Below are 26,708 nucleotides of genomic sequence, written 5' to 3'. Positions count from 1 at the left end.
GATACGGCGAGCGGCGCGCGCATTACTATAAGCTTGCTCCCGGGCAGGTGTCGTCGCGCCGCGAGCTCCGGCCGCGCATGCTCTCGCCGCCGTGCTCGTCAGCTCGTGCAATTGACGTAGGCAGTGGCGCACGCTTGAGCCGGACATTCGGTCGGAGCGATAAATGTAAATATAGAAACTAGTGCATGAAATGGGGAGAATGTTTGGCTGCCTATATAGTACCAGAATAAAGGGAGTGGAGTAGAGTGTTTGGTACTCCTACGTCCTAGCTACTACTTTGGTGGTGCCTTGTGAGCTGCGTGGGCGTGGCTCGTGATGAAGTTGAATGGCACCGGAGACGGGAGATGGGTAAAAAGTTCAAAACGGTTGATGAATTGGAGTGAACTGAAATGAGTCTCCCGGACTGGAATTGTACCAGAAATTAGGTGTCTTCCTAGATTATTAGAGAGGACAGCAGGCCGTGGATTCAGGCTGGTAACAGCCATCTGCAGTCCCTAGTTCAGTTAGCATGATTACACTGTAGCTGTCAGGTTTGTGCCGTTGTTAGGGTCGCTTGTCGGAATTCAATGAAATATCTAATCGTTCTGTACCCTCTTGCATGCGGTCAACAGGACTCGTACTGACTTCCTGTCTGGACCAGTGTAGTTTCCTGCTGATGAAAAACATGCTGTGAAACATTTGCGCAAAATATTATTTTCTTAAAATTGACGATTTGTTAAATTGTACAGATGTTTACTGTATAAAGGATAGATCTATATATTACTGTTTGATACATATGTACTCTAATATAAAATTAATTCTGTAGCGGTCAGCGACATATTTTAAGGAAAAACAATGGTCAAAGTACGTATGTAAGTTATTTTCAAATTCCAATAAGAATTTGGAGTAGTATGGATTCAGTTTTGTATGACCTATACATCTGCAAAAGACAATGCATCTGCAGAAGACAATGTTTGAGATATAGGTTTGCACAAATACCATACAAGATGTTAGCACTAGTCACTAGTCAGGGGCGACAGCAAGGGGGTGACCAGTGAGGCCACCACCTCTGAATGAGAGAACAGGGAGCTTCTGAACTTTCAGCTGTTTGCAACCACTGAGTCTTGCTTTCATTGATGTGGTTCATAACATTTCCCTACATGTGTTATGCACAGAATCCTAGCCATAAGAACAATACAGGGGACCAGAACGTGCGACGTCTCCACAGAGACGACGACATGAAAATGGCAGGGGAAAGAAAAAAAACATTTCATGGCACCGGAGTTTTCCATGTACGAACGGTGCCCTCCGACCCCAGACCATACAAATGTTCACTACGACATCCACGCCCCCAAACAACCAAACCAATTTTCTCGTTGTCCTCGACTCCCCCACGATCGAATCAACGAAAAAGCGACCAGAAACAAAAATCCTGGAGCGGAGCCCGCCGCGCGAGCCGGGCGCTCCGCTCCGCTCCGTCCACGCCGCCGCGCCGGTCGAAGTCACATGCCCCGGCTGCGGATTCGCGCGAGCTCCTTCTCCAGCTCGTCCAGGCCACCAACCTCCTCCAGCTCCTGCAGGCACGAAGCCACCACAGCCACACGCATGCCCAGACAGGCAGTCAGGCGTCAGCAGAGTGCGAAAGATGTGTGTGCTTGACTGCTTGTCCTGTGCCGGCCGCGGGCGATCACAGGCAAGGCGAGGACAAACGGAGGGGAACCACTCGCTCACCTTTGGTCCCAGGAAGAGCCCATACGGGACGCCCTCGAACTTGTCCATGTGATGGATCTGCTCGCGACATCACCGAGGAGCCCAGCCACACACACGCGCAAAAGGGCGGTAAAAATATCATCAGTTCAGGTCGGTAGTGGCTAGTGGCGGCAAGACGAGGTACTGTAGTTAAGAAGTGTAGTAAATGATGAGCGGGGGCAGGTCGCCGTCGTACCTTGTGAGCGGCAGCGACTCGCCGGAAGTAGGGCACGTTGGCGATGGGGCCGACGGGGAAGCGGCGGTGGACCAGGCCGTCGTGGACGAACATGTAGGCCATGCCGAACAGCGTAATCCCGAGGCCCTGTGGGAGGCGGACACGTGGAGGGTGAGACCACAGTCGGATTCGTGGTGGCTGATGCCAATCGTCCCTACGTCTGGCAGGTGGGTCCGACCAACCAGGCGGACACAGCGAGGGTTACCGCGAGTGGCTTACCGCGCCGAAGCAGAGGCCGGGCACGAAGCCGCGGTGGAAGAAGCCGTAGGCGAGGAGGGAGATGGCCGGCACGGCGTTGATGATGGCGAACACGTCGTTGAGCTCGAAGGGCCCCTCCCGCGGCCGGTGGTGCGACTCGTGCATGTGCCACAGGGAGGCGTGCCACAGGGCCCGGTGCGCCCACCGCGCCCAGAACTCCATCCCGACCTGCATCCAATCCAGCCCGCGCGCACAGCAAAATCAGCTGAATTTCACTTCAAAATCTTCAAGACGACGGCGAGCTTTCGGAGGGAGTGGGTGGACGCGTACCGCCGCGCCGATGGAGAGCGCAAACGTGCCGAACATCTCGGTCACCGGCACCTCGCCGCCCTGCAGTGCACACGGACGCGTCGAATTTCCGGCATTGCGTCAGCATTCACACCCTTCCGGCAACGAGAAAGACTGAAAAAGAAAGGCACTCATCGATAGGCACTCATCGATGCCGATGCGCGTCGCTCTGGTTTACCTCCATTTGCCAGCTGAAGCGGTAGTACACGGCGGCGACGGCCATGGACGTGACCCCGAGGCTGGACATGACGGCGGCCACCAGGTACGTCCGCCGCTCGGACCGCTTCCGCGCCTTCCTCTCCGCGACGCGCCGCGCCGCCGCGGCCCTGGCCTCCTCCTCCAGCGCCGTCTCGGGCACCGGCACCGGCACCGGCACGTGGGCGGCCGGGGCCGGGGCCGTCGGGCGCTCCGTGTCCTGCGGCACGAAGCACGTGACGGTCCCGAGACCGCGGCGGCGCGGGGCCCGCGCGGTGGTGAGCGGCGAGAACGGCAGCGCGCGCCCGGCGAGGGCAGGCGCCCTGCGGCGCGTGGCGGCGGCGAGCAGCGCGGGGTTCTTGTTGGCGGCGAAGCTGGTCATCGCGGCGCCGGAGAGTCCGGCGGCCATGGCTCGCGCTGGCGTTCCGTGTGACGCCGGGCTTCTCCCGCTCGTGCACTTTCTGGGGATGGGACAGGAACGTTGTAGGCGGACAGCCGGACAGGGACGGAGTGAGCGGGAGGGGGGAAGCCGGGAAGGGAGAGGAGACCAGGTGCAGGCTACTTAAGACCTCGAGTCCACGAGAGGCTCCCTCCGCGACGCGTGCGCGGGGAGGAAGAAGTGGCCGAATCGTGGCGTGACTCACTGGCTCACAAGCGTCCATGTCGCTGATAAGACTGGGCTGCGCTGCCTGCCGGGCGATTTCGATCCAACGGCGGGGTGGAGTGGAGTTGCTTAGACATGAAATTTGCTGTCTAGTGCTCGACTACTTTTTATTTGCACGTCGGCAGGAGATTATTTGAAGCAATCTTGGCCTCTTGGGCGATCCAGCTGGTCAACGCAAGTAATCCCTTGCAAGTTACGGTAAGGAGCTCTGCCACATGAATCAACCAACTGCCTGAATATATAAAAGATGAATCAAACACTGCCTGAACTGGCAGCAGGGAGCGTGTTGTGTGGCTTGTCGCATGTCACGTGCCAATATGCCAGGCATGATTTACCCGGTGCAGAACGCTGGCAGTCCAGCACCACCCACTCGGCCCAATCTCCAAACGCAGGGGCGGCAGGCCAGCGCGATCCGGGACAGTTTGTACCGTGTACAGTGGCAGCGCCTGTGAGGGCTTGCGTGGCTGAGGGCGGTAACACGCTCTGGCCTCCCCCACCCCTCCTGGACGGCAACCCCACGACCGCGAGGGCTCATGCCGTATTTGTCGTCGGCCGGGGTCGTCGCCTCGTCGGCCTTTTGTCCCCCGCCGCCACGAAATGGGGCCGGGAAAAGTGCATCGGCAAACGAAGAAAAGCGGGAGAAAAAACGCTGGACAGAGGCAGCCTGGTCGGGGAGAACGAAGGGTTGGTCGTCGTGTGATGGAGATCCTTCCCCTGCTCTTCTGTCACTGACACGGAATGTTCTCTTCTTGTGCTCGCGGAATCAGCGTCAGCGAGATTTGGTGATCAATGAACAATGATCGTGGACCTCAGCTATCCACATCGTGCGTGCGATTTCGACGATATATATAAGAAGCAAAGGACAGACACGAAGCAAGGGAGAGGAGGAGAGGGAGGGTGCTGGCTCTATGAATTAATGCCCATTGGGCCTAGCGTTTGTGGTAGCACAGGCTTGTCAAATGAGCCAACTGCTGTTTCTTCTAAGAAATAAGAATAAATCATTCCTAGCCAAAGGCAGAAATACTGGCCTGAGATGAATGAATTAGTGTCCTCTTTAATCTCCACAAGTAAAGAAAACTTTAGCAAAAGAATAAAGATTGGGTAACTTTTACAGACAAGAAATGCGTATTTGCCAAAAGTAGGTTTTGCTCATCTCAGCATTCATCAAGTGAAAAATAAAACACACTAGCAAAGCAGAAAACACAATAAAATTTAGGTTAACTCTTAACATAGATAAGAAGGGTGAGCGACTTCGCATATTTTCATACCCATCGACCGACAACCTAATTGGTACGGTAGTCGTCTTCTCAATCTATCAGAATTGTCATGATAGTTGCTTCCTATCAGAAAATCGAGACTCTATACCTTCGGTGGACCTACCACGAGAAATTTTGTTTCCCTATGATGAATATCATTATCCCATTCACTATAAAATTATGGTCCCTTAAATTATCGATTCTTGATGGGCATAGCGTGACTTATGGTATGCCAACAAGCCACAAAAGGAAAACCCTCAGCATCATATGGTCACTACTTGGTTGTATTTGTTTTGGAAATATCTTAGGATGTTTTTCAAACCCTTCTAAACAAGTTGTCAAAATTGTTTAAAAACAACATTTATGATCAAATTCATATGAAAAATTCAATTTCGAGGGGGGGGGGGCACTTGGCTAGATCCCATCTTGCATTTTACTCACGCTCCACCTCTGAAGATCATTTGAATGGCTGGCACTATACGAGTTTTCTTCCTCCTAGTTTGCAACATGAGCAAGTTACACATGCCCAAATCAGCAAACCATCCTTAACATTAGGTCCAGCTCCATGTAGGATAACTCTGCACGGAACATATGAGTTTTTTTGGAGCTATATGTGTCTTACCTTTTGTCTTTGTTGAGTTCTTGTGCTGTGAACAAAACCAGTGCTCTCGAGTCTCGACAAAATTACCTTTGATCTTCTGAAATAGAGGAGCACGGATATATACCTCTATCATGTGCCACCACTTAATTGAAGCTTATTCCTATTTCCCCATCTTTTTGACTTTTAGCAAGACATGTTCAAAATTACCTTTGATCTTCTGACATAGAGGAGCACGGATATATACCTCTATCATAAATTCAGTATCTCGTTGAATGAACTTATCTAACTATAAAAGCCTTAAATTAAATTGATCCTTATCAAATTTAGTTTTGGTTGCATTCCTTTTAGCTTTATTTCATATATTATATCATATAACCCAAGAAAAACAGAATATTAGGAACAAATTTTAACCATGAGAACACTAACAAGATCCTAAAACAAACAAATGGCAGTGACATAGTAGTCTCTACACCACAAAACCATAGAAAACGTACAGTGTTTTAAAACTGCTTTGGGGGACAAAAAAAAAAGCTTTGTAATCGAAGTTTAGATTGATTGACTGCATCTAATGAAAATATTACCTATTTCTGACTCGAGAGAGTAGTAGCATACTTGAATGTCCAGCCTTAACTCAAATTTCCATATAACTTATGCATGTGCAGCAACAATTTACATGAAAACAAATATTTGAAACACCCTTGCAGTACCGCCAATTAAATAGGAACACCCAATCAAAAAAAAGGAACACAAATAAATATACACACAAACCCTGCAATCATAAATGAAGACACATGCCACAGCCACCCTATGTAAATCAGATCGTCTTTCCAATACTGTGATGAAATCCAAGAAAATCGGTGCACACACATGCTGCCATACTCTCCTGTAGATTAGCTCTGACGAGATCCAAGCAATCATTTCTCATGCTCCTCTCCGAACAGAAACCCAAGCGACGACGGTCCTCCTGGTGCACAGCGTACCCTCGTCGATGGTCGGTCCTGAAACACAAGCATACGAGGAAAATTTACTTGATATGCAGCTCATGTTAAACCATATCTCTCTGAACTCTGAAAAATTCAGCTATGTGCAGATGTGTTCATCCCAGCATGCAGCTGCGTGTATAAGACTGATGAAATGGAGGTCTATTACTCACACTGATAAGAAACCCAGAGTTGTTGTAGCTTAACTGGCTGGTATGGTAGATGTTGCAAGGTGGTCGGCTAGACGAGAGTATCGGGTTCGACACCTCTCTCTTCGGAGGAGGAAGCTGCGGTGATTCCTGATCGGCTTCAGCTCCGATCATCTTGTTTTCATCCTTGGCACTGCTGCGGTTGGTATCTGTGGTCTTCTCGGTTTCCTGGTTGGATTTTGCCGTCGTGTGATACGGATTAGTTTCCTCCGGCTCGAAGAGGTAGCCTAGAGAGCTCCGGCCACCGCCGCTGCTCATCCCTCCTCTGCGCATCTTCTCCTTCCTGTCTTTTTTTTCCTGGCTTAGCTAACAGGCGGTGCTGTTCTGGGCTTGTGTTCTGATCTCTGGCGTGCCAAGTTGGCGTGGGAGTGCCAGCTAGAGCTACTTATAGAGCTTGATGTGAGTGTGGAGCACACTGGACACATCACACGAACGGCAACACCGATGGGTCAACAACCACATGAACTGAGGATGTGTGCAAAAAGGCATGAGGAGGCCATTTCACAATGTTTAATTAGGACCACAACTAACCCTCCACTTCATTTTCCATCTAGCACCCTAGCTAGGCTCTTCTTACTTACTGATCCAACTTTAGTTGCTTCTATTATCGTTTACTACTATACTATAGCTCCGTAACTTTTCTTTTGGTTGATGAATTGACGCGCAGTCTTCCTATGCGTTCTCGAAAAAAAAGGCGAAATCGGCTCAAACGTTGTTTTTTGTCTGTCTCAACTCTCAAATCTATATAAACCTATCCCTCTGATAGACATGTTTGCGCAACATTTTCTCTTTGGATCTGTTTGAGGTCTTATCCAGGCTCGTAAAAGCATTTCGAGTTGTGATCCCACAGTTTACACTTTACAGACATCAGATCGTGCGAAACTTTTTTTTCATAGGAAAAAAAGCACGAATAATTCGTACTAAATCCTGCAGTGTCGCTCGGTTGGTGTATGGTCGTGCCAACAACTATTCTTGAACAGTGCGCCGATTGGATTAGCTGAGCGTGCGGTTGTTTAAAATTCGCACCGTACACGAACTAGAGAGACACTACACCGCAGCGTTTGAATCAAGAACAGTGAGCATGTCGAAATCACAAAGCGTGAACCATGACTAACTAGTGTGACAGGACAGCAACCCTTCAGGAAACTTTCACTCTTACTTGCACTACTTTGTTAGGCCATTGATACATTTAGAAGACTCGCTCCGAATTGACTTTCCTTTCCCAAATAACAAGCAGCTAACACGTTTTATCATTTAAACATGCACTGCAAGTCTGCAACTGATAATAGGAGCTAGCCTGCTTTGTACCATCCAATCCCCAGCGATTACTGGCGTAAAAAAACTCACTACAGCAAAAATCCACTACTTGTGCATTAGGAATTTAGGACACCAGATGCTGTAGTTACTTGGTCTTACATCAGTATAGCGGAGGCCACTGCTTTTACAGCTTGAGACTGAAGCTAAAAATGACCACTGATTTCTGCCCGGCAACAGAAAGATTGCTTGCCACAACGGGATTTGCGACAGTTGAGCCATGGTGGTGGTGGTCGGAGGCTTCAGGCCTGTAGCACTCTCCAGGCCCGGCCCACCTCTCCCATCACAGCCAAATCTAAACCTAACTCCGTTTCACCAAGTTTACAGATATATTATTATTGTACTAAAATCAGTAGGGCGATAATAACTTAATAAGTAGTAGTATATGTACATCGGAAAGAAAGACAGAGTAATATGGGTTTCTTATGCTATTTACGGATGCAATCATGCAACAAACCTTCTGGTTTCAAATTGTCAAAATAATACTGGTTGGAGCTTTTTCAAACCTCTTTTTCTTAACAATGGTATTGTAATCTTCCGCTTATAAAACTGCAGTTTATTGATCTGGAGCTTTCTAGAGCTACAACATCCAAACAGACTTGAGAAGTAACTTGCTCACACTGGTGTTTGTTAAATAACAGTGGTGGATCATATACATACAGTGAATAGGCAAAATCCTGCCGTTCATGACTCACGACAGGTAAGTATGGAGATAATATTGCTGTAATTGGAAACTACATGATAATATCCAAGAGGATTAAAGGCAACCAAGGCTCATAGTTAAATGTTGAATATTCGCCAACCACAACCGCAATTATTTCTTTAGTCTAGCCTAAGGTTAACCAATTGGATCAAACATGCTTATCTGATTTGAAGAGGACCAAGCAAAAGGCAACCACGACTAATCATAATTATATTTTCTTTAATCTTTCAATGCATAAATTGGCAATGTCAACGTTTCTGAATTTGATCAGAGATAATGTTTTTTTGATTTGGAGGTAGAATTTAGTAAATACTATGATTAATATGTTATTATTATTAGGGATTATTAGTTCCAACTTCAATGTAGCAACATACGTGAATCACTCAGCATTGCTCAGTTCAAGTTCAAATATCCCTCGCCAAGAAAACTTTGTTCACATTCTGCTGTCTAGGACATATGAGAGGAATATCTGCATTGCTCAGTCTTATGAAACATCTTCTCATGGATGCCAAAAGCACCTCCGAAGTCTGACATGCGAAGTTTATTCATAATTCATCATCGCAATGAGGTAAACATTCGAAGAGAGACAAGCAAAGACATCAACACAAAATCAACCGAAGATGCAGCTTGGATCAGAAGATAATATAGATGGTTATCAGTCACTGAGAATCAGAAACACGGACCAATCTTTTCTTCATCACATCCAGCGCCGATTCAGATTCAAAAACTTAAAAGAAAAGGCAACCACGACAAAAAAAAACTAGCAATGGCAGGAAACAGGTCATCAGAGACTTAAATACTAAGAATCAGATCATGGATCATATTGTTGCAGTTATTCTCTCATCATCTGACCAGGAGTACCATTGCACAAGAAACAGGAAAGCAAACGAGACGCAGAAACTGCCGAAAGAAAATCAGAGATAGCACTAAGAAATGGAGCATCGGATGAATAAACCCCTGGGCGGCTCGAGATGGAACAGAGGAGATACAGCCGCCATTGCCGTCCGGAGCCAACGCCGCAATACCCAGGCCTCTCCGCTCCAGAGCTTCTGCTTATAAAGACGTCGAGACAAGAAACCCTAGAAGACCCTGTCTTTGTATAATGGGCCAGGCCCATGAAGAAGCATGGTCGGACGGTTCTGGAATACGGACCGAGATGGGCCTAAATTCTTACTTGCAAGCAGATTTACTACTGCTTCCTCCCATATAAATATAAATTTCTTTGTCCTAAGTCAACTTTTCTATTTTGGCACATGTGATGTGATCCCTAGGGTATGTTACAACTCTACGTAGGTAAGATACATTTGGAACATAAACATACTGCTCGATTCTCGCATAGCTCAACGCCTTCAGCTAGCGCTCCTCCCAGACCCATCGGCTTGGCCTGAAAATCTGCCGCAGGAGCGCCATCTTGGGAACGTTCCAATTCTCGGCATGCCTAGGGACAACAAGAAAGATGTCAGTCTTCGCCGCACACGCGTGGAACATCATGTACCTAGCTAGAACTAGAAGCATGCTTGGATGCTCGTGAATATGATCGCTGAACTGTATCGACAGGAAGGAAAGGAAGATTTTCAGTACCTGCACACCTTCCCTGATTCAGCATCAAAGTAGTATTCAGTGTATCCAGTTGCTGAAATACGCAGATGACAGCAAACACCATGTCAGTGCAGGATCAAATATAAATAACTGAAACAAACCAGCATGTCTCTGCGACGTACAAATGGGGCATGAACTTCGGAACAATTACCTGACAGAATCGGCCTCCACGGAAACAACATGACGCAGCTGAAACGCCAGTGCCCAATTGATTTGTCCTGCAGCCAGAGGCGGCGAGGAGCAAGCAACACAGATCAGTGTTATTGCCATCAGAAATTAACAGCAACACATGACGAAGGTTAAATCCAGAGTCGAAATTCGGTTGCTGGAAATGCTCGACGTACTTCCAGGTCCTCCCATTTGGTGAGCTTCATGTTCGACTTCTCCAGCAGAGACCCAAAGTTCGTGCAGTTCCGTTTGAAGCGCTGCAGGCCTTTGAACGAACCCGCTGGATCGGCGAACTCGCAGTCCTCCTCGTAAGCTTTCACCGTGAGATTCCCTGCGAAACGAACCGAAACAAAATAGGCGATTGGTCAGGTAAGCAGTAGGCTCTATTATATCAGTGATTTTTCTTTTTGGAAAATTATATTAATGATCTTTCGTCAGTCCATCCGAGAAGTTACACACCTGTGACGAAGTACGACCGCGCGAAGTCGTCCTTGATGGCCTCGACCACTCCCGCGCGGTCAAGGGCCCCCGCCTCGCCTCCCTCCGCATCACCGGGAGCGCCCTCCTCCGGAGACGACGGCGCCGGCCGGAGCAGCGACGCCGCGATGCCGAGGAGCTCGGAACCGTACCATGCGGCCTTCAGGACGGCGTTCTCCGAGCGGGATGACGCCTCGGTATCGGCTCCCGCGGCCGGGGACCCAGCTGCCGGCTTCCGCGCGCGCAACAGGAAACGGCTGCGAGGATCGGTCGTTGGCTGACGGAGGACGACGGCGGCGGCGGCGCTACGGCCGTGGTGGCCGGTGGTCAGCGTAGAGGTAGCGGGGCTCGAGTGGCGCAACGCCATGTGATCTTTTCTCGCGCTCGCCGGTGCTCCGCGCCGAGTGACGCAGAGCAGAAGAGGGCCACTGGTTTCTTTTTGCCTTGTACTAGTAACGTGCGGCTACGATTAATTGTGGGACGAAATAAAGTATCCAATTCCAAATTCTACTACCGTGGGCCTCGGTGGAAACTCTTTACTCTTTTTTCAGGCCCATGGAACTAAAACAGGGTTTCAGTATTATTGGGCCACGATCGAAGCTCCCGAATCTTTTAAGCCCACGATTTTGGAAAATACACTGTGCTCTCCTGGGGGGGACCACCAGACAGAAGGACGCAAGTTGGACCACTTGGAGAACAGCGACTGTTCACGGATATTTATACAGCCAACCAGAAGCAAACACACTGTGGAATGCAAACAAGAGAAGTAATTCAAACTTTGATATTTGAACATGACATTCAAAGTTTGAAACCATCGGTCCACGTATGCCAATGTGTACGTATGTTCGATTCGGGAGAAAACATGCTGGCAGCATGGTATTCTAGTGCCGTCAACAGTCTTTAAAGAATCATCGCGCTGCGTTTCCAAGACATGCACACTTTGTTCCGAAACACGCAGAAACATTGCCGGTTGATTTGAACCATCGTGGGAAGAACACAGACACGTCGAAGCGTCTCACCAAACAGTCCAGTCGGAAGGAAATACGATCGCTGATCTGTGTGTGGGCAAGCACCGAAGTTTCGAGTAACTTCAGAGCTTCCCTTATTCAGCATCGAAAGTATGTATCCGGTTGCTGAATACGCTGAGCTTCATTTTAGATTTCTCGAGCAGAGGCCCAACAAAGTTCTTGCTATTCCGTCTGAATCGCCGCAATCCTCTTCTTTAGCTCTACTTTGTCCAGGAGCAGGACCAGTGAGCGTATAACGTGCTGCTAGGATTAACTGGGACGAAAAAAGAACGAATACCAAATTCATGTATTGGGCCTCGTCTTTACCTTTTCGGCCCATGGATCTAGAAAAAGACACTATTCTACGGCTGCTTCTGCTTGGTCTCCAGACTCCAGGCGACCGGCGGCTACTCGTCGTTGATGCGCGGGCCTAGCGGATGCAACCACGTGGGACGCAAGTTGGGCCACTTGGACAGCGGCGATGGTCCACGCAGACGCACCAGTCCGAAAGAAACATGAGAAGTGATTTAAACCGTTTAAGGTCTATTTGCATCCACCAACTAAATTTTAGCTGATCAAATTTAGCTGCGATCCAAACGGCTCAGCTAAAAGATCAGCTAAAGTTTAGCTAAATTTAGCCAGCTAAAGTTTAACCGGGTCTATTAGCTAAAAGCTTGGAGGATCCAAATACCCAGCTAAAATTTAGCTATCGGATGGATCCTCTTAGAAAATATCATTCGGTAAAGTCTCAGACTACGGTTCCACGAAGATGCATGCACGTGTACGTATGCTCGGTTCAGGCGAACAAGCTGGTGCAACTTTTGAATTGCTAACCTCGTCAATATTCTTCGCGGAATCATTGCAACTTGCAAGATTTTCCATAACACGCACGCACTTTGTCCCAAATGCTACTACGGCAATGCAGAAAGCCAGAAGAAAACATTACCAGCCGATCGAACCATCCTGGAAGCCAAGCCAGGCAGAAGAGGTGAAATTCTACAAGGCACATGTACAGCCCGGTCGGAAGAATGAAGGAACGCAACTGAACTTCATTCCTCTGTTGGGAACTGGTGCTGCATAGTGTAGCAATTAGCACGCGAGTTGCTAGCTCTGACTACATGAAGCTCTCTACGATTACTATACTGCTACTTGGCTACTTGCGGGTTGTCATTTCATTTCGAGCAACAGGGCCCAAACATGCGCGAGGATGTCGTGAAACTGTCAAGAACTCGCCCAATTAGGCATGTTGTTAGCATGGATCGAGTGGGCCGCATGCGCGATGACCAATGAGCGAGACGACCGCACGCCACGCACCGCAAGCTGAAGTCCTTCCTCCTGGCCGGAACGGAGGCCGGTGACCGATCGGGCGACGTCATCTCCACCGGCGCTCGCGCGGCGATCCTTCAGGCCACCTTGCCGCGTCGCTGTCGGCTTCTCCGGAAGCGGCACGTACGTACCTGTTCAGGCCAGCCCGCATGCAGCGGAGGGACAACCGGACAAGAGAAAAGCAGAACGACCTGGACGTGCTAATTAACAATGCAAAATTGAGTACGTGTAGTTTATAGCCACTTGCAGTACTCAACGAAGATCGTTGGGCAAGGACCGGTTGCGTCCAAGTAATTAATTAATTTTTCGAGGTCCATTCAAAAGATCAAAAGAAAAGGACGGGTCTCCCGTCGTGTACGTTGTCAACTGACCAAGACGCACACCGGTTGAACGTACCACCACGCACGTTCCCATGGCCGTATTTGCCAACATAATAATCATCGGCACGGGAGAATTGTTACTTGGTTAAAATAACATGACCAAGACGTAGTAGTAAGTTGTCTGTATGCGGTGCAGTGATGCGCGCAGGGGGGCGTGGATTTGATCTGAAACGCGGCATCGGAAGAGAGCCTTGTCAAACCCATCCAAGCATCTAGACAACCCGCTTTATTTTATTACCATTGTTTTTCACCTCCCCCCCCCCCCCCCCTAGGCTGGCCTAAAGAAAACAACTGCGCACCAACCGGGCTGGTTGAACCCATCGCCATGTTCTTTTTTCTTTCTCTCCCCCTCCCCTTTTCCACATACGCTGTGACGCACGGTGCTCGTCCTCGGGCTGTTTGGGGGGGGGGGGGGGGGGGGCAGTTGAGCTAGAATGGACTTTGGTACTAGATGTGCATGGGCTGGATGACTGTCAGTGCCCTCGCTCTTTGCCATTGTCAAAGCAATCCAGTGCACAAAAAGCATGCTTGCCCATCAAGCTGTTGACTCCAGTTCGGCAACTCTGACCTGTGGTGCCCGTAGCAATGGCCAGTGGATTATGCTCCCATTCGTTTTCTGCATTGTCTGCACCTCAGAGTCTGTACCTCGAAGTACACTGGTCGCTGCAGCTCCAGTTCAGCGGCTCTGACGGGACGCGTGCGCGCGCGCGTGGTTGACACATTTGACCACAGACCACAAAACGAATTGAAGCAGTAGCTACCATATAGTACCAATCTACCAACCTAACCCAACGTACGCACTCCGTTGTTAGCCCATCCGCCGAACCAACGCGATCGAGTCTCTGGGACACAATGCTTGAATGCATGCGTGTGCCTGCCGCGGTGGGTCAAGGGGAGATCGACAGATCGTGTCAGGCCGGCCGGCCGTGGATCTGACTGCACATCAGTCGTCAGGCCATCACACGGTTTACACCTGCACCGTCACGCACACTTCTTGCATGCGGAGCTGCACTGTCTCGGTACTCTGCAGCGAGGAACAAACTCGCACACCGAACTCGAAAGGCTACGTGACCCGCTAGCCGGAAAGTACATGCATGCTGACACGGTGACACGCAGACGGCAGACCAGACGACCAGTCGATCCGCCACTGTACGCGTGCGACCACCGACCGGCGACCGATCCCCATGCCCCTCCCGCGTGCGGCACGGACGGCTTGAACCGTCACGGCGTCTGGTGGGTCTGGGTTTCACACGGTTTCGCAGGTGCGTAGGCTGGCAATCTAGTACTAGAACGCATGCCTCCGTTGCTGTCGTACGGTCTCGATCAGGGCCCGTGACGGAGCGCGCGCGAGCGGTGGCTGGCGGTAGCGGGAGCTTGCTGTGCTTTTTCACTCGCGCTGCCCTTAACGGTGTTGAGATCATGTATAGTAGAGTTCAGTAGAGGAGGCTTATTCTTGTCGGCTGTCGGACGTTGCCGGCAGAGGACAGCGGATGATGCCTTCGCGCCAGCGGGGAAGTGCCAGGGTGGAGAGGTGCAACGACGACCAGCACAGCGATGCAAGCCAGCAAAAGCCAAATTACAGTTGTACTCCCCCGGATACTAAACGTAGGTCATTTAGGATAGCGACACGCTGTCGTCCATTCTGACATATTGACCTGCAATTTTTGTAAAACTATCTCATCTGAAATGGTGAAAGCAAGTTACATGTTGGCAATGAATGTAGCCTTTCATATGTATTGACAAGCCAAGTTGAAAATGTTTGGTCAGTTAGAATCCTGAAACGAGCTACATTTGACTGAGCCCGAAGACTCGAATTCAGGTGCACAAGTTGTAAACAATTTTGCGATGTCGGAAGGGTCCGATCAAGATCCGTGATGCACATCGACTGAAAGAATAGTTATGCCCTTACTCTTGAGCATGCAAAATACAAATCGAGTTTTTTTTTAATTTGAGCTAGGATTAGTTTCAAAAGATTTGACTTGGATTTTGCTGCTTATGTCTAAGTCACCTTTTTTTAACGGAGCTTTGATGTTCTTATTTAGTAAAAGCAAAAATGTTCCACATGGTAATTGAGAAACTTTTTTTCCACCATTATTATACCTTTCTATAAGGAAAGTTACAGTTGAAGCTGAAAAACTTTGCAGGCACGCCGCATGCATCCAGCTTGCTTCCTAATACTTGCTAATACAAAAAGCAAAATACAAGGGATATGTATAGTTAAAAGAAGAGACCGTTTGGTTTAAATCTATATCTAAATCACCTTACGATAAGGCAGGTCCTTAATTCCATAGCAAAAAAAACTGGTTATATTTGGGTTGAAGGTGGCCATAATCGTGTGCCGTTTGTCATATTGATTCAATTACTATCGTAGGCTTCTTAGTCAACGTTCAACTTTAGATTTTTTTTTTGGAGAGAAAAATTACTTGTGAATTGAATTCGTCGCATAATTTTTTGTCATTTGTATTGTTGATTCAGTATTTGCATTAGCTCGTATCAGATAACTTTCTAGCTCATTTGCTGAACTTTTTGTGCCTGCGACGCCTTACCTTTTCTTGCATCCTTATCTTTTCCCCCCCTTTGATCAATGCACAGTAGTTTCTACAAGAAACTTTCAACCCCGTTGACTACAGTTTGGTCTTAGTATTTAACCACATACTTTCCTAGAAAGAACCAGCAGATTGTATCAATGGATAATACTGCATACTACGACTACTGGAACAACAGGAATACAGGACAAATCGCGATCAGGGCGCAGGTTAATCTCGTCTAATAGCATACCAGATTTCCAGCAGTATCCGCGTCAGCACCATACGTGCCCGACGTACGTACTCAGTGCGATGCTCCAACACGTCATCAATTCGTGGAAAGCGAGTTCAGTCACTGCTGGTGACCAAATCGATCGGCTGCCAATTGTTTATAGCAGCAATGAGGCCATGACCGACCGACGACGATGAGCCTAGGTCATCAGTTCGCTTGGTGCCATCTACAGTAGCCATGTCCATCTTGAGTTTGTTTAGGACTTGCTGCAATGTACTATGTTGACTGCATGCCCTCCGGAAGATTTTCAGCCTTGACTACGCACATCGCACACGCACAGGGTCTCATTTCTCGGTCCGACAATCTCGCGCCAGTGGCAACGTCGTCTACGCAGCCACATGCTGTCGAGCTGTTCGGACAGGAACACACAGTCACACATTACTCAGCCAGTTAGCAATTTGGCATCTGTGAGTTAGTACACGATGTTGATTGATCAAGGAGGCCGATGGTGTTCCGCCGCCAGGGGCGAAAAAGTCTGCGATTAATCAAGATGTTCTTCTTAAAAAGTCTGTGATTAAACTGAGCACGAACTGATGACAGGCGAGTGCTGCAATTACACATCAGCATCGAGCATTCGAGCAGCAATACGACGCCTCCCGTTTCCTTGGACGCCGTCGAGCGCCGGCGGTTGAATCCTTCCTCGAGGTCGTGCTATGCGAGCGATCCCTGCGAGCTCAGTGCGGGTCCAAACCTAACATTAATTACTACGCCACAAGCCGCCATTAGAACCGCCGCCGCTTGGACCGGCGTAACTGCGTCGACACGCCGGCGATGCTAATTCCTGGCGTCAGCATCCATCACCTGAACTGCTAGCTAGTGCGGCTACCTTTTTCACCCCAATGGTGGAGCCGGTTAATAATCTGTGGCAATCCAACCTGATGTTCTGATTAGCGAAAGCGAGCGCGGCCAGCCGGGCGTCGAGCCAGCACCCTCCACGGCACCAGCTAATTCGACTCGGTAGCCGGTAGGAGGTAGGGCCAGGGGAATCGAGGCCATGAGCGCGAGCTGCCGAGGACGACACATTCAAAGTCAGCATGGCCCCAGGCCACATGCTCGCCGTTACGGTCGCGCACTCGCATTCGTATCAGTCCTTAGCCTCCGCACGCCTTTCACGGAAGCTTCCGGCCGCGCACCTCGTTGGTCCTTGCGCGCGGTCGTTGCTCCCGCTCTACTATAAATTGGCGGCCACTCCGCTCCTCGGAGATCACCAGAAGCCGCAAGCTCTCCTACCAAGGCGCCCTTCCAGCACCCCAGCCAAGGCACAGCGTCTGATCGAACGCGTGCTCAGCTCACCGCACTCCGTTTCGCTGCTCGCTCCCCCTTAACAGCTCGTTGCCGCCGGTCCTCAGGGAACCCGACCGAGGCCAAATGGGTGGCGGCAGCGCTGAGCTCCTCTCGAGGATCGCCGCCGGCGACGGCCACGGCGAGAACTCGTCCTACTTCGACGGGTGGAAGGCCTACGACATAAACCCTTTCGACCTGCACCGCAACCCCGACGGCGTCATCCAGATGGGCCTCGCCGAGAACCAAGTACATACTCCTACCTTTCTGTATACGGCGCGCACTCCAGCGTCCTGCTTATTGATCAAATGCTCATGTAAACCGATCATGTTGCAGCTGTCGCTGGACCTGATCGAGGAGTGGAGCATCAACCACCCGGAGGCGTCCATCTGCACGGCGCAGGGCGCCTCGCAGTTCCGGAGGATAGCCAACTTCCAGGACTACCACGGCCTGCCGGAGTTCAGAGAGGTAAGCTGCTTGTGCTTTCCTCAGAACCGACGGTAGATGAGGCTGCTGTCCAATGGCGATCGCGAAAGCGACGGAGCAGCTAGCGGCCGGCCGGTCGCCTTCCTGACAGATCACCGCTAGCCGCAATGTGATGCCGACGTTTAATCATACAATCAATTTGGTTGGCTGCAGGCGATGGCCAAGTTCATGGGGCAGGTGAGGGGCGGGAAGGTGACGTTCGACCCCGACCGCATCGTGATGAGCGGCGGGGCCACCGGCGCGCAGGACACGCTCGCCTTCTGCCTCGCCGACCCCGGCGACGCCTATCTCGTGCCCACGCCGTACTACCCAGCGTATGTCCTTATTACATCCTGCTTGCCAAAATTAAATTTGATCGCAACCTCTCATGTCTTAGTCATGCATAGACTCGAAAATTTGCCAAACGTAGAAATTTCGAGTGTCAACTTGTAAAATTCTAGCCTCTTCACCTTTTCCTGTTTGGGAAACGTTTCAAAATTGACATCAGGAACCTCTAAAGTCTAAAGTAGCTTTTCCCCCACGATCAAGTCAAAATGAGATCTTAGTTGCTGCTGGGTTGCCGCCAAGTTGGATCAGGCAGTCTAGTCACGCAAGGAACGCCTGCACGTTGCTCTCCACTTCTCGCACGGTCTGGTCCATGCGACTATCCATGCGCATGTTTACATCGGTGACCTTGCCTAGAGTGCGAAGTCGTCACGCAACGTAAAGCTAGCATCCATGCAGCGCGCACGACGGTTGTCAGAGGTTGTTTCTCGTTCTCTCGAGTCCTGATCGACGCATTTTTCGCTGTATGATGATTACACAGTTTCGACCGCGACTGCTGCTGGAGGTCAGGGATCAAGCTGCTGCCGATCGAATGCCACAGCTCCAACAACTTCGCCCTCACCAGGGAGGCGCTCGTCGCGGCGTACGACGGCGCGCGGAGCCAGGGCATCCGCGTCAAAGGCATCCTCGTCACCAACCCCTCCAACCCGCTGGGCACCATCATGGGCCGCGGCACGCTGGCGATGCTCGCCGAGTTCGCCACGGAGCACCGCGTCCACCTCATCTGCGACGAGATCTACGCCGGTTCCGTGTTCGCCAAGCCGGACTTCGTGAGCATTGCCGAGGTCGTGGAGCGCGACGTCCCCGGCTGCGACATGGACCTCATCCACATCGTCTACAGCCTCTCCAAGGACTTCGGCCTCCCGGGCTTCCGCGTCGGCATCATCTACTCCTACAACGACGCCGTCGTGGCCTGCGCGCGCAAGATGTCCAGCTTCGGCCTCGTCTCCTCCCAGACGCAGTACTTCCTGGCGAGGATGCTCTCGGACAGCGAGTTCATGGCCCGCTTCCTCGCCGAGAGCGCGCGGCGGCTGGCGGCGCGGCACGAGCGCTTCACCTCGGGCCTCCGCGACGTCGGCATCAGCTGCCTGCCCGGCAACGCGGGGCTCTTCTCGTGGATGGACCTGCGGAGCATGCTCCGGGACAAGACGCCCGAGGCCGAGCTCGAGCTGTGGCGGGTGATCATACACAAGGTGAAGCTCAACGTGTCGCCCGGCACGTCGTTCCACTGTGGCGAGCCCGGGTGGTTCCGCGTCTGCCACGCCAACATGGACGACGAGACCATGGAGGTCGCCCTCGACCGCATCCGCAGCTTCGTGCAGCAAGAGCACAAGGCCAAGGCCAAGCGCTGGGCCGCCAGGGGCCCCCTCCGCCTCAGCTTGCCGCGCCGGGGTGGCGCCACCGCTTCGCACCTCGCGCTCTCCAGCCCTCTGGCGTTGATGTCGCCGCAGTCACCCATGGTTCACGCTAGCTAATCACCGAGCATTCGGCAAGGGACGGTTGGCAGGGTGCGCCGTACATTTGTACGTGCATCCCTTTTTTGCAATCACATGGCTAAGTACAAGCTAGCCTACTATGTGATTGTTTGCCAAGAGAGTACCCAGGCCATGCAGGGGCGTAGCTAGTTTTTACTTAGACGTTGCACAGGCGTCGGGTATCGGTTAGCAGGACGCATCTGTCCTCGAGTTTTTCGTATACATGGTTTGGTTTGACGTTATAGATGACAGAATAATGATCGGAACTGGTAATAATTGAGTCCTCCCGATCAAAAATGCTGTAAACTTGTGACGACGGACATAACACAAGTGTGTATAATAGATCATTTTGCAAATTACTAGTTATCCATTGAGTTACTCCTACATGATTTCTTCAATTTTATTTTGTGTACTTAAGCTTCGAATTTGCAAGATTCATTTCGATATAAAAAAAATTCTACTCAGAATAAGATTACCCGGATCCCATTTGTAACTGCAGATACTCGTTCACAAACTTGTGCTTGTGCACAAGCTAGCAAATTATTTTAAAGAAATATAAATATTATACTTTATGGAAAAATTTAGAGTCAACATCTCATCTAAATTGCTTATATTTATTCTCTCTGATATGAATAATAATATAGAAACATGTATACAATAAGTTATTTTGGGTTATTCGTTTTCATAATGAAGGATGTCAACAATTTAGATGTAAATCTTTTAGGGGGTTGGATTAGTTTAGTTTAGTTTTTATATGGTGTTTATTTGCAAATTAGCTGCAAATTTATGTGTTAATTTATATTTTTTTATAACGTTAGTTTTTATGCAGATGTATCGGTTACTTTAAGTTACTTTTCAGAACGGCAAAGTTGTGTAAATCGGGTGCAGATTTAGGTGGCTGCTTTAGGTTACTTTGTTACAGATGTGGATAATTTAGCAGTAAATTTGGTCCATACTTTTGTCAAGCCTACAAACTCGATGCCGGATTGTTTTGCCTTTTTTTTTTACGACGGACATAACACAAGTGTGTATAATAGATCATTTTGCCAATTATAAGTTATTAATCGAGTTACCCCTACATAATTTCTTGAATCTTATTTTGTGTACATACGCTTTGAATATGCAAGATTCATTTCGATAAAAAAAATTCTACTCAGAATACGATTGTCTGATCCCATTCATAATTTAGTTGCAGACACTCGTTCACAAACTTGTGCTTGTGCACAAGATAGAAAATTATTTTAAATCAGTATAAATATTATACTTTATGGACAAATTTAGAGCCAACATCTCATCTAAATTGCTTATATTTATTCTCACTGTTATGAATAACAATTTAGAAACATGTATACAGGATACTTTGGGTTATTCGTTTTCGTAATGGGGGATGTCAGTAATTTAGATGTAGATCTTCACTACTAGATTTTTACCCTATTGCCATGGAAAGCATTGCAACGACACTAATTTTATTGCAATAGATAGGTGTTATTGCCACCTTTCTCAAATTTGGTCGCAATATGTCACCCATAATGCCACAAATAATGTTGCATTGCAATTTGCGCATTTTTTCTTGCAATAGCTGGGTGGTATTGCCATAGTATGAGATTTGTTGCAATTTTTGGAAACTTTTACCATGAAAAAACTTACGTTGCGATATTAATAAATTTAGTTGCAATTAGTTGTTTTTATTGCCACCCGATATAAAATGGTTGCGGTAAGTGCCCGATATTGCTACAATTTAACTACGTTGTTCTAATGGCTATGTTCGTTGCAACAGCTTGGTCTATATTGCAATGGTTTTATTGAATGGTTGCCATAAGTAGTCTATATCGCCATGATATGTTTATGTAGTAATAATTTTGACGTCTGTTGCAAAAGATCGATCTATATTGCAATGAAAAAAAAGGATTGGTTGCAATTACTTTACATTATCTCCACGTATTTATGGTGTTGTAATATAATTAAAGTGCGTTGCAAAAGATTGATCTATATTTCAATGAAAAATTGAATTGTTTCAATCAGGTGACAAAATTGCCACGAATTTGCTCCGTTGTCATAATGAATTAATTTTGTTGCAAAACATTATGCTTTATTGCAATGTAAAATTAGTCATTGATTCAAATAATGTTAATGCATGCTGGATTATATTTAAAAATTAAATAAAAAAAATCTTTCTAGGAGTTAGATTCGAAATCTAGACTTTTAGACCAATACCTTGTAGGAGTACCATCAGGCTATGTCCGATTTGCTGTACAATGGAACTACGGTTACCCTTTATACAAGACTAGTTTGTTTACGTATACAGATTGGAATTGTCTTTTTGTCTCTCATGTATCTACCCCTCCCCTCCCCAAAAATCCCAATAGGCCCTCTTCTTCTTCCTCGCGAAACCATCTCGCGGGGACATGTCGCATATGTAGTATACACTCCCTCAAAACCTTTATATAGCATTTATCAGTAACAAAATTATATCTCATCATCTAGACCTCATCTTGGTATAGAATTTAACAGTAACAATACTAATATTAAGTAAACCTTATGACAGCTAGGTAAACATTTACTAAATTACAGGATTTATGCAAAAAAATCATCGTCCGGTCCTTGGCTGGAAGAATTGACAGGTGCAATGAGTCCATCATCAATGTAGGTCTCATTCGTGTCATCTTCTTCATTAGATAAGTCATCATCATTTGGTTCTGGAACAGATTCAGCAAACGCCCTTTGAATGATATTAGCATCACCACTAACTCCTTCTATGTCTGACCTTCTCCAATTGTTCAACTCTTTTTGTGTGTTTGCCACATTCATATCCTCCACACCCACGATCAATGAGTCCAGATCAATTTCTCCCTCCTCTTCTCCACCTTCAGGCATGGCGAACAAATTTCTTGGTTTCATTCTCACCACAGTGCACCAATCTAGTTTCTTTGAGCCTTTGACATAAAACACCTGCTCAGCTTGTGACCCCAGAATGTAAAGATCATCTAAGTATCGAAATTTAGTTGTATCAATATCTATAATACCATATTGATCCTTGTTGTACCCTCTACTTTTCTTCTTATCGGCAGCAGGCACATCATACCAGTCACACTAAAATACGACAACTTCTTTTTGATAAATTACTAACTCACTTTACGCTCAAACCAGCCAACAAATTGCTCCTTGTGTCACTTCTCAACATTACGTGGACTATTTTTTTTGAGTTCATCCATATGGTCCCTGGAATAAAGCAACAATAGTGTTTCAATTAGTTTTAAAAAATTATGAAAATACAATTGCAAAATATGTACGTGCCAAAAACATTTTACATAATCCATGGACTAGCCTCATCACTATTTGTTATTATATAGTGCCTCATCCGCTGCATCTCCAACATAGAAATTGACTCTACTATAAATCCTTTCTTACTATAGTCAATGTTGCCAAATATGCTTAGCCCGGAAGGTGGTTCATTCATGGCAGCACATTCATGACGCTCTGGACGATTAAGCTTAGTATCAATGTCTTTCAAAAACCGAGAACAAAATGTCATGCACTCCTCAGATATATATCCCTCGGCTATTGAGCCTTCCGGGTGTGCTTTGTTGCGCACATAGCCTTTAAGTGTTTGTAGATATCGCTCAATTGGATACATCCATCTGTAGCACACAGGTCCTCCAAGTTTAGCCTCCTCAACTAGATGAATTGGCAAATGCATCATGATGTCAAATAAAGATGGTGGGAATATCATCTCCAGCCGACAAAGAGTTTCTCTAATCAAGGTGCTGAGATTTTCAAGTTCCTTAGCCTCTAACTCCTTTGAACAAATTGAATTGAAGAATCTACTAAGTTGAATCAATGGGATAACAACATCTTCAGGCAATATGTTGCGTACTGCTATGGGTAAAAGTTTCTGAAAGATAACATGACAGTCATGAGTTTTGAGACCAGACAGCTTACACCCTTGGATATCCACGCACCTCTTGATATTAGAGGCGTAACCATAAGGTATACCGTGATTCTCATCAACACCTAGATGGTACAATGCTGATGGCAAAGTGTACCTACCATTTTTGACCGAAGGATGTTGGTCCTCCCGTATCCCCATATGTTGCATGTCGAGCCGAGCCTTCTCACCATCCTTTGATTTTCCTTGTTACTCTAGCAAAGTACCCAATATGCTCTCACATATATTTTTCTCAATGTGCATGACATCCAAATTATGCCGTACAAGCAACTTTTCCCAATAAGGCAGATTAAAAAAATACTCTTCTTCCTCCAGTTGTGCCATCTAGTATCCTCGTCACGCTGCTTCCTCTTTTTCGTCGTCTGACCAAATGTCACTTGCTCAAAACTTTCATACTGCTGCAACACCTGTTCACCGGTCAGTGGCACTGGAGGCTCCCTAGTTTCAACCTTGTTATTGAAACTGATCTTGTTACGGCGCCACCTATGGCCCTTAGGCAAAAAACGGCGATGTCCCATATAGCAATGCTTCGAACCAAATTTCAACCACAAATAATCAGTATCCTTGTGGCAGTATGGACAAGCAAACTTGCCTTTTGTGCTCCATCCAGATAGCATCCCGTATGCTGGAAAATCATTAATAGTCCGTAGTAGAATTGCACGCAAAGTGAAAATTTTCTTCTCCTTCGCATCCCATGTTGCAACACCATTAACCCATAGATCTTTTAGCTCATCAATCAGGGGTTGCAAATACACATCAATGCTATTTCCTGGAGATTTTGGCCCGAGTATCAACATAGACATCATCCAATATGGTTGTTTCAAACAAAACCAGGGAGGCAAATTGTAAGGGATTAAGATAACCGGCCATGTAGTGTAGGTAACATTCAACATCCCAAATGGATTGAAACCATCAGATGCAAGACCAAGCCTAACATTGCGAGGATCCTTCGCAAATTCCTTGTAGTCGTTATCCACATGCTTCCATGCAGGGGAGTCTGCAGGGTGACGCATTTTTTCATCGCGGACCAATCCTTCCTTATGCCACCGCATATAAGATGATGTGGTCTCTCTCATATATAACCTTTGCAGACATGGAATAAGTGGGAAATAGCGTAAAATCTTACGTGGAAAACGCTTCTTGCCTGCACCAGTACCACTCCCTTCATCATTTTCACCTGCAGCTGCCATTTTCCACCTAGATTCACCACAAATTGGACATGAATTCATTTTAGCATAACCTTTCCTGAATAACACACAGTCATTCACACATGCGTGGATCTTCTGGTAGTCGAGGCCAAGATCTCGAACAACCTTTTGTACTTTATCCAATGTGTTTGGAATACAATGGCCTTCTGGAAGCACAAGTGAGAACAGCTGAATTATGGCCTCTAAAGCACTGTTGGAGAGACCATACATGCACTTTATCTGAAATAACCTGACAATGAAAGATACCTTTGTAGCCTCCTTGCAACCTGGATAGAGTTCCTTCTGTGCCTCTTCCAATAATTTAAAGAAATTCTTAGCATGATCATTTGGCTCTTCATTATTAGAACCTATGATGTCTCCATGTATAGCACCTCGTATTAATGTGGAAACCAGATCATTGATAGAAGCACTGTCACCTGTCACACCTTGACTGTCAAGTTCTTCATGATCAAAATCTTCATCATTAGCTTCTCCTTGTATGAAACTCTCATCAAAACCTCTGAAAAAAAAATGACTTTGGACCTCAGATTGTGTTCTATACGACATGCAACGACATCTTGAACATGGACAGGGTGTAGTCTCCCCTTGGGAGGTGCCTTCAAATGTTAAATCCATGAACTCCTTGAATCCTTTCTGCCACTCAATTGTTGACTTATCCATGCGCATCCAACTCCTATCAACTGACATACTTGATACAAGCACTACTAAGAAAAAAGGATCCAACTGACCACTGCAAAAAATCAACCACAAAACATGCACCCATATTAGAAATATGCAATCACCATACTCTTCAGTTCTAAAACCTTAGCTTGTAATCATGATAGTCAAATTTAAATATGAATCTGTCCACATATTATTAACATTTGCGTACAGTAATATAACTATTGAATGTACAAAGAAAAATTGAGTACTTGTCAATATTATTGCAATCCATGTCAGCTCAGATTGGGATGGGAGAGGTCTAGCTATTGGATGCATAATCGGAATTGGAGATGGCTGGTGGATGGGGATGGGACCAATTGCTTCACGTTCCATGCATGAAAACCATAAATTAATCATGCACTTGAATATAACGCCATGCATGGAGAACTGTAGGATTTTGAATCACGGTATACCTGATCTTGATGAACCACGTGCAGATCACAGAACTATCCCTTGCAGAATGCATGGCTTGCGGCGTCCCTGGCTGATCGTCCGGCGTCCTAGCCTGCTCACCTGCGATCAGCTGGGCAACAGGATCATCCAACAGGGGGTAAGGCGACAAGGGGTGAGGGCGAGTCTCGGCGAAGATACGTGATGGCGGCGGTGGCTGTGGAGGCGTTTGCTTGCTACACGTATAGGAGATGGGCCGGGCTGGGGAAGGGGCGCTTGTTCCCTCCAACATTGCCTATAATTAGTATAGTATATGTCATATGGACGAATTCACATCAGTGGTGCAATGGTTTGCTTGGTCACGTTTGGGTTGACATGTTGCAGGTCCGATTCCTTGAACCTCCCAGTTAATTGTATTATTTTCTAATTAGCTTTATTTTTTGCAAAATAACATGGCCAACATATTTCAGCTTTGATTTCCTATGTTTTCGTACCAAACATATTACCAATATATCCATCTATAAAATAAATACATATCTACATAATCGGCAAAGATGCATCCTTAATTAGATACTACATTCGTAATGTTCTTCTTGGAACCAATGTGTCACTTGTAGTGTCTTGTTCCTCTAATCAACAGAGATGTCGATCACTTAGTATCGATCTTTACTCACACACACGTGCACTTTGA

At 47.4% G+C, this 26,708-nt stretch overlaps 4 protein-coding genes and 2 non-coding genes across 6 annotated transcripts; 1 reads left to right on the top strand and 5 right to left on the bottom strand.

The window, feature by feature from the left end:
* Positions 1 to 1,069: 1,069 nt before the first annotated feature.
* LOC112898761 (beta-carotene hydroxylase 2, chloroplastic-like) lies at positions 1,070 to 3,404 on the bottom strand. The gene is made up of 6 exons (XM_025967047.1): positions 2,688 to 3,404; positions 2,492 to 2,551; positions 2,183 to 2,389; positions 1,925 to 2,050; positions 1,711 to 1,767; positions 1,070 to 1,553 (listed from the first exon to the last, which is right to left on the bottom strand). The coding sequence occupies exons 1-6, from the start codon at positions 3,111 to 3,113 to the stop codon at positions 1,482 to 1,484; spliced, it is 948 nt and encodes a 315-aa protein (XP_025822832.1). The 5' UTR covers positions 3,114 to 3,404; the 3' UTR covers positions 1,070 to 1,481.
* A 2,440-nt stretch (positions 3,405 to 5,844) lies between these two features.
* On the bottom strand, positions 5,845 to 6,920 carry LOC112901206 (protein SPIRAL1-like 4). The gene is made up of 2 exons (XM_025970060.1): positions 6,379 to 6,920; positions 5,845 to 6,223 (listed from the first exon to the last, which is right to left on the bottom strand). Exons 1-2 carry the CDS (start codon positions 6,685 to 6,687, stop codon positions 6,140 to 6,142), a joined length of 393 nt encoding a protein of 130 aa, XP_025825845.1. The 5' UTR covers positions 6,688 to 6,920; the 3' UTR covers positions 5,845 to 6,139.
* Positions 6,921 to 8,902: 1,982 nt separating this feature from the next.
* LOC112901818 lies at positions 8,903 to 8,998 on the bottom strand. Its single transcript, XR_003230395.1, has one exon. It is a non-coding gene; the product is annotated as a small nucleolar RNA R64/Z200 family (small nucleolar RNA).
* A 212-nt stretch (positions 8,999 to 9,210) lies between these two features.
* Positions 9,211 to 9,284, bottom strand: LOC112901808. The gene has a single exon (XR_003230386.1). It is a non-coding gene; the product is annotated as a small nucleolar RNA Z199 (small nucleolar RNA).
* Positions 9,285 to 9,332: 48 nt separating this feature from the next.
* LOC112898919 lies at positions 9,333 to 11,101 on the bottom strand. Its single transcript, XM_025967230.1, has 5 exons — positions 10,658 to 11,101; positions 10,375 to 10,529; positions 10,182 to 10,248; positions 10,013 to 10,064; positions 9,333 to 9,869 (listed from the first exon to the last, which is right to left on the bottom strand). Exons 1-5 carry the CDS (start codon positions 11,040 to 11,042, stop codon positions 9,785 to 9,787), a joined length of 744 nt encoding a protein of 247 aa, XP_025823015.1. The 5' UTR covers positions 11,043 to 11,101; the 3' UTR covers positions 9,333 to 9,784.
* Positions 11,102 to 17,351: 6,250 nt separating this feature from the next.
* Positions 17,352 to 20,155, top strand: LOC112901520 (1-aminocyclopropane-1-carboxylate synthase-like). The gene is made up of 4 exons (XM_025970451.1): positions 17,352 to 17,735; positions 17,823 to 17,954; positions 18,126 to 18,286; positions 18,778 to 20,155. The coding sequence occupies exons 1-4, from the start codon at positions 17,574 to 17,576 to the stop codon at positions 19,769 to 19,771; spliced, it is 1,449 nt and encodes a 482-aa protein (XP_025826236.1). The 5' UTR covers positions 17,352 to 17,573; the 3' UTR covers positions 19,772 to 20,155.
* Positions 20,156 to 26,708: the final 6,553 nt, after the last annotated feature.

The sequence above is a fragment of the Panicum hallii genome, chromosome 7, assembly GCF_002211085.1.
Source record: "Panicum hallii strain FIL2 chromosome 7, PHallii_v3.1, whole genome shotgun sequence".
NCBI lineage: Eukaryota > Viridiplantae > Streptophyta > Magnoliopsida > Poales > Poaceae > Panicum > Panicum hallii.
The sequence above is the reverse complement of the archived record's forward strand: the minus strand, read 5'-3'. Positions and strand labels throughout refer to the sequence as shown.

What these genes read in the sequence shown, in the direction of transcription:
- LOC112898761 (XM_025967047.1), bottom strand. Translation starts at nt 3,113, where the DNA reads ATGGCCGCCGGACTCTCCGGCGCCGCGATGACCAGCTTCGCCGCCAAC. An exon ending in CCGGCCTCTGCTTCGGCGCG is followed by an intron (nt 2,051 to 2,182) that starts GTAAGCCACTCG and finishes CGCCTCCCACAG; the next exon opens with GGCCTCGGGATTACGCTGTT. An exon ending in GGCTCTTCCTGGGACCAAAG is followed by an intron (nt 1,554 to 1,710) that starts GTGAGCGAGTGG and finishes TCGTGCCTGCAG; the next exon opens with GAGCTGGAGGAGGTTGGTGG.
- LOC112898919 (XM_025967230.1), bottom strand. Translation starts at nt 11,042, where the DNA reads ATGGCGTTGCGCCACTCGAGCCCCGCTACCTCTACGCTGACCACCGGC. An exon ending in CCAAATGGGAGGACCTGGAA is followed by an intron (nt 10,249 to 10,374) that starts GTACGTCGAGCA and finishes CTCTGGCTGCAG; the next exon opens with GACAAATCAATTGGGCACTG. An exon ending in GTGGAGGCCGATTCTGTCAG is followed by an intron (nt 10,065 to 10,181) that starts GTAATTGTTCCG and finishes TGCGTATTTCAG; the next exon opens with CAACTGGATACACTGAATAC.
- LOC112901206 (XM_025970060.1), bottom strand. Translation starts at nt 6,687, where the DNA reads ATGCGCAGAGGAGGGATGAGCAGCGGCGGTGGCCGGAGCTCTCTAGGC. An exon ending in ACTCTGGGTTTCTTATCAGT is followed by an intron (nt 6,224 to 6,378) that starts GTGAGTAATAGA and finishes CTTGTGTTTCAG; the next exon opens with GACCGACCATCGACGAGGGT.
- LOC112901520 (XM_025970451.1), top strand. Translation starts at nt 17,574, where the DNA reads ATGGGTGGCGGCAGCGCTGAGCTCCTCTCGAGGATCGCCGCCGGCGAC. An exon ending in GCCTGCCGGAGTTCAGAGAG is followed by an intron (nt 17,955 to 18,125) that starts GTAAGCTGCTTG and finishes GGTTGGCTGCAG; the next exon opens with GCGATGGCCAAGTTCATGGG. An exon ending in CCCACGCCGTACTACCCAGC is followed by an intron (nt 18,287 to 18,777) that starts GTATGTCCTTAT and finishes ATGATTACACAG; the next exon opens with TTTCGACCGCGACTGCTGCT.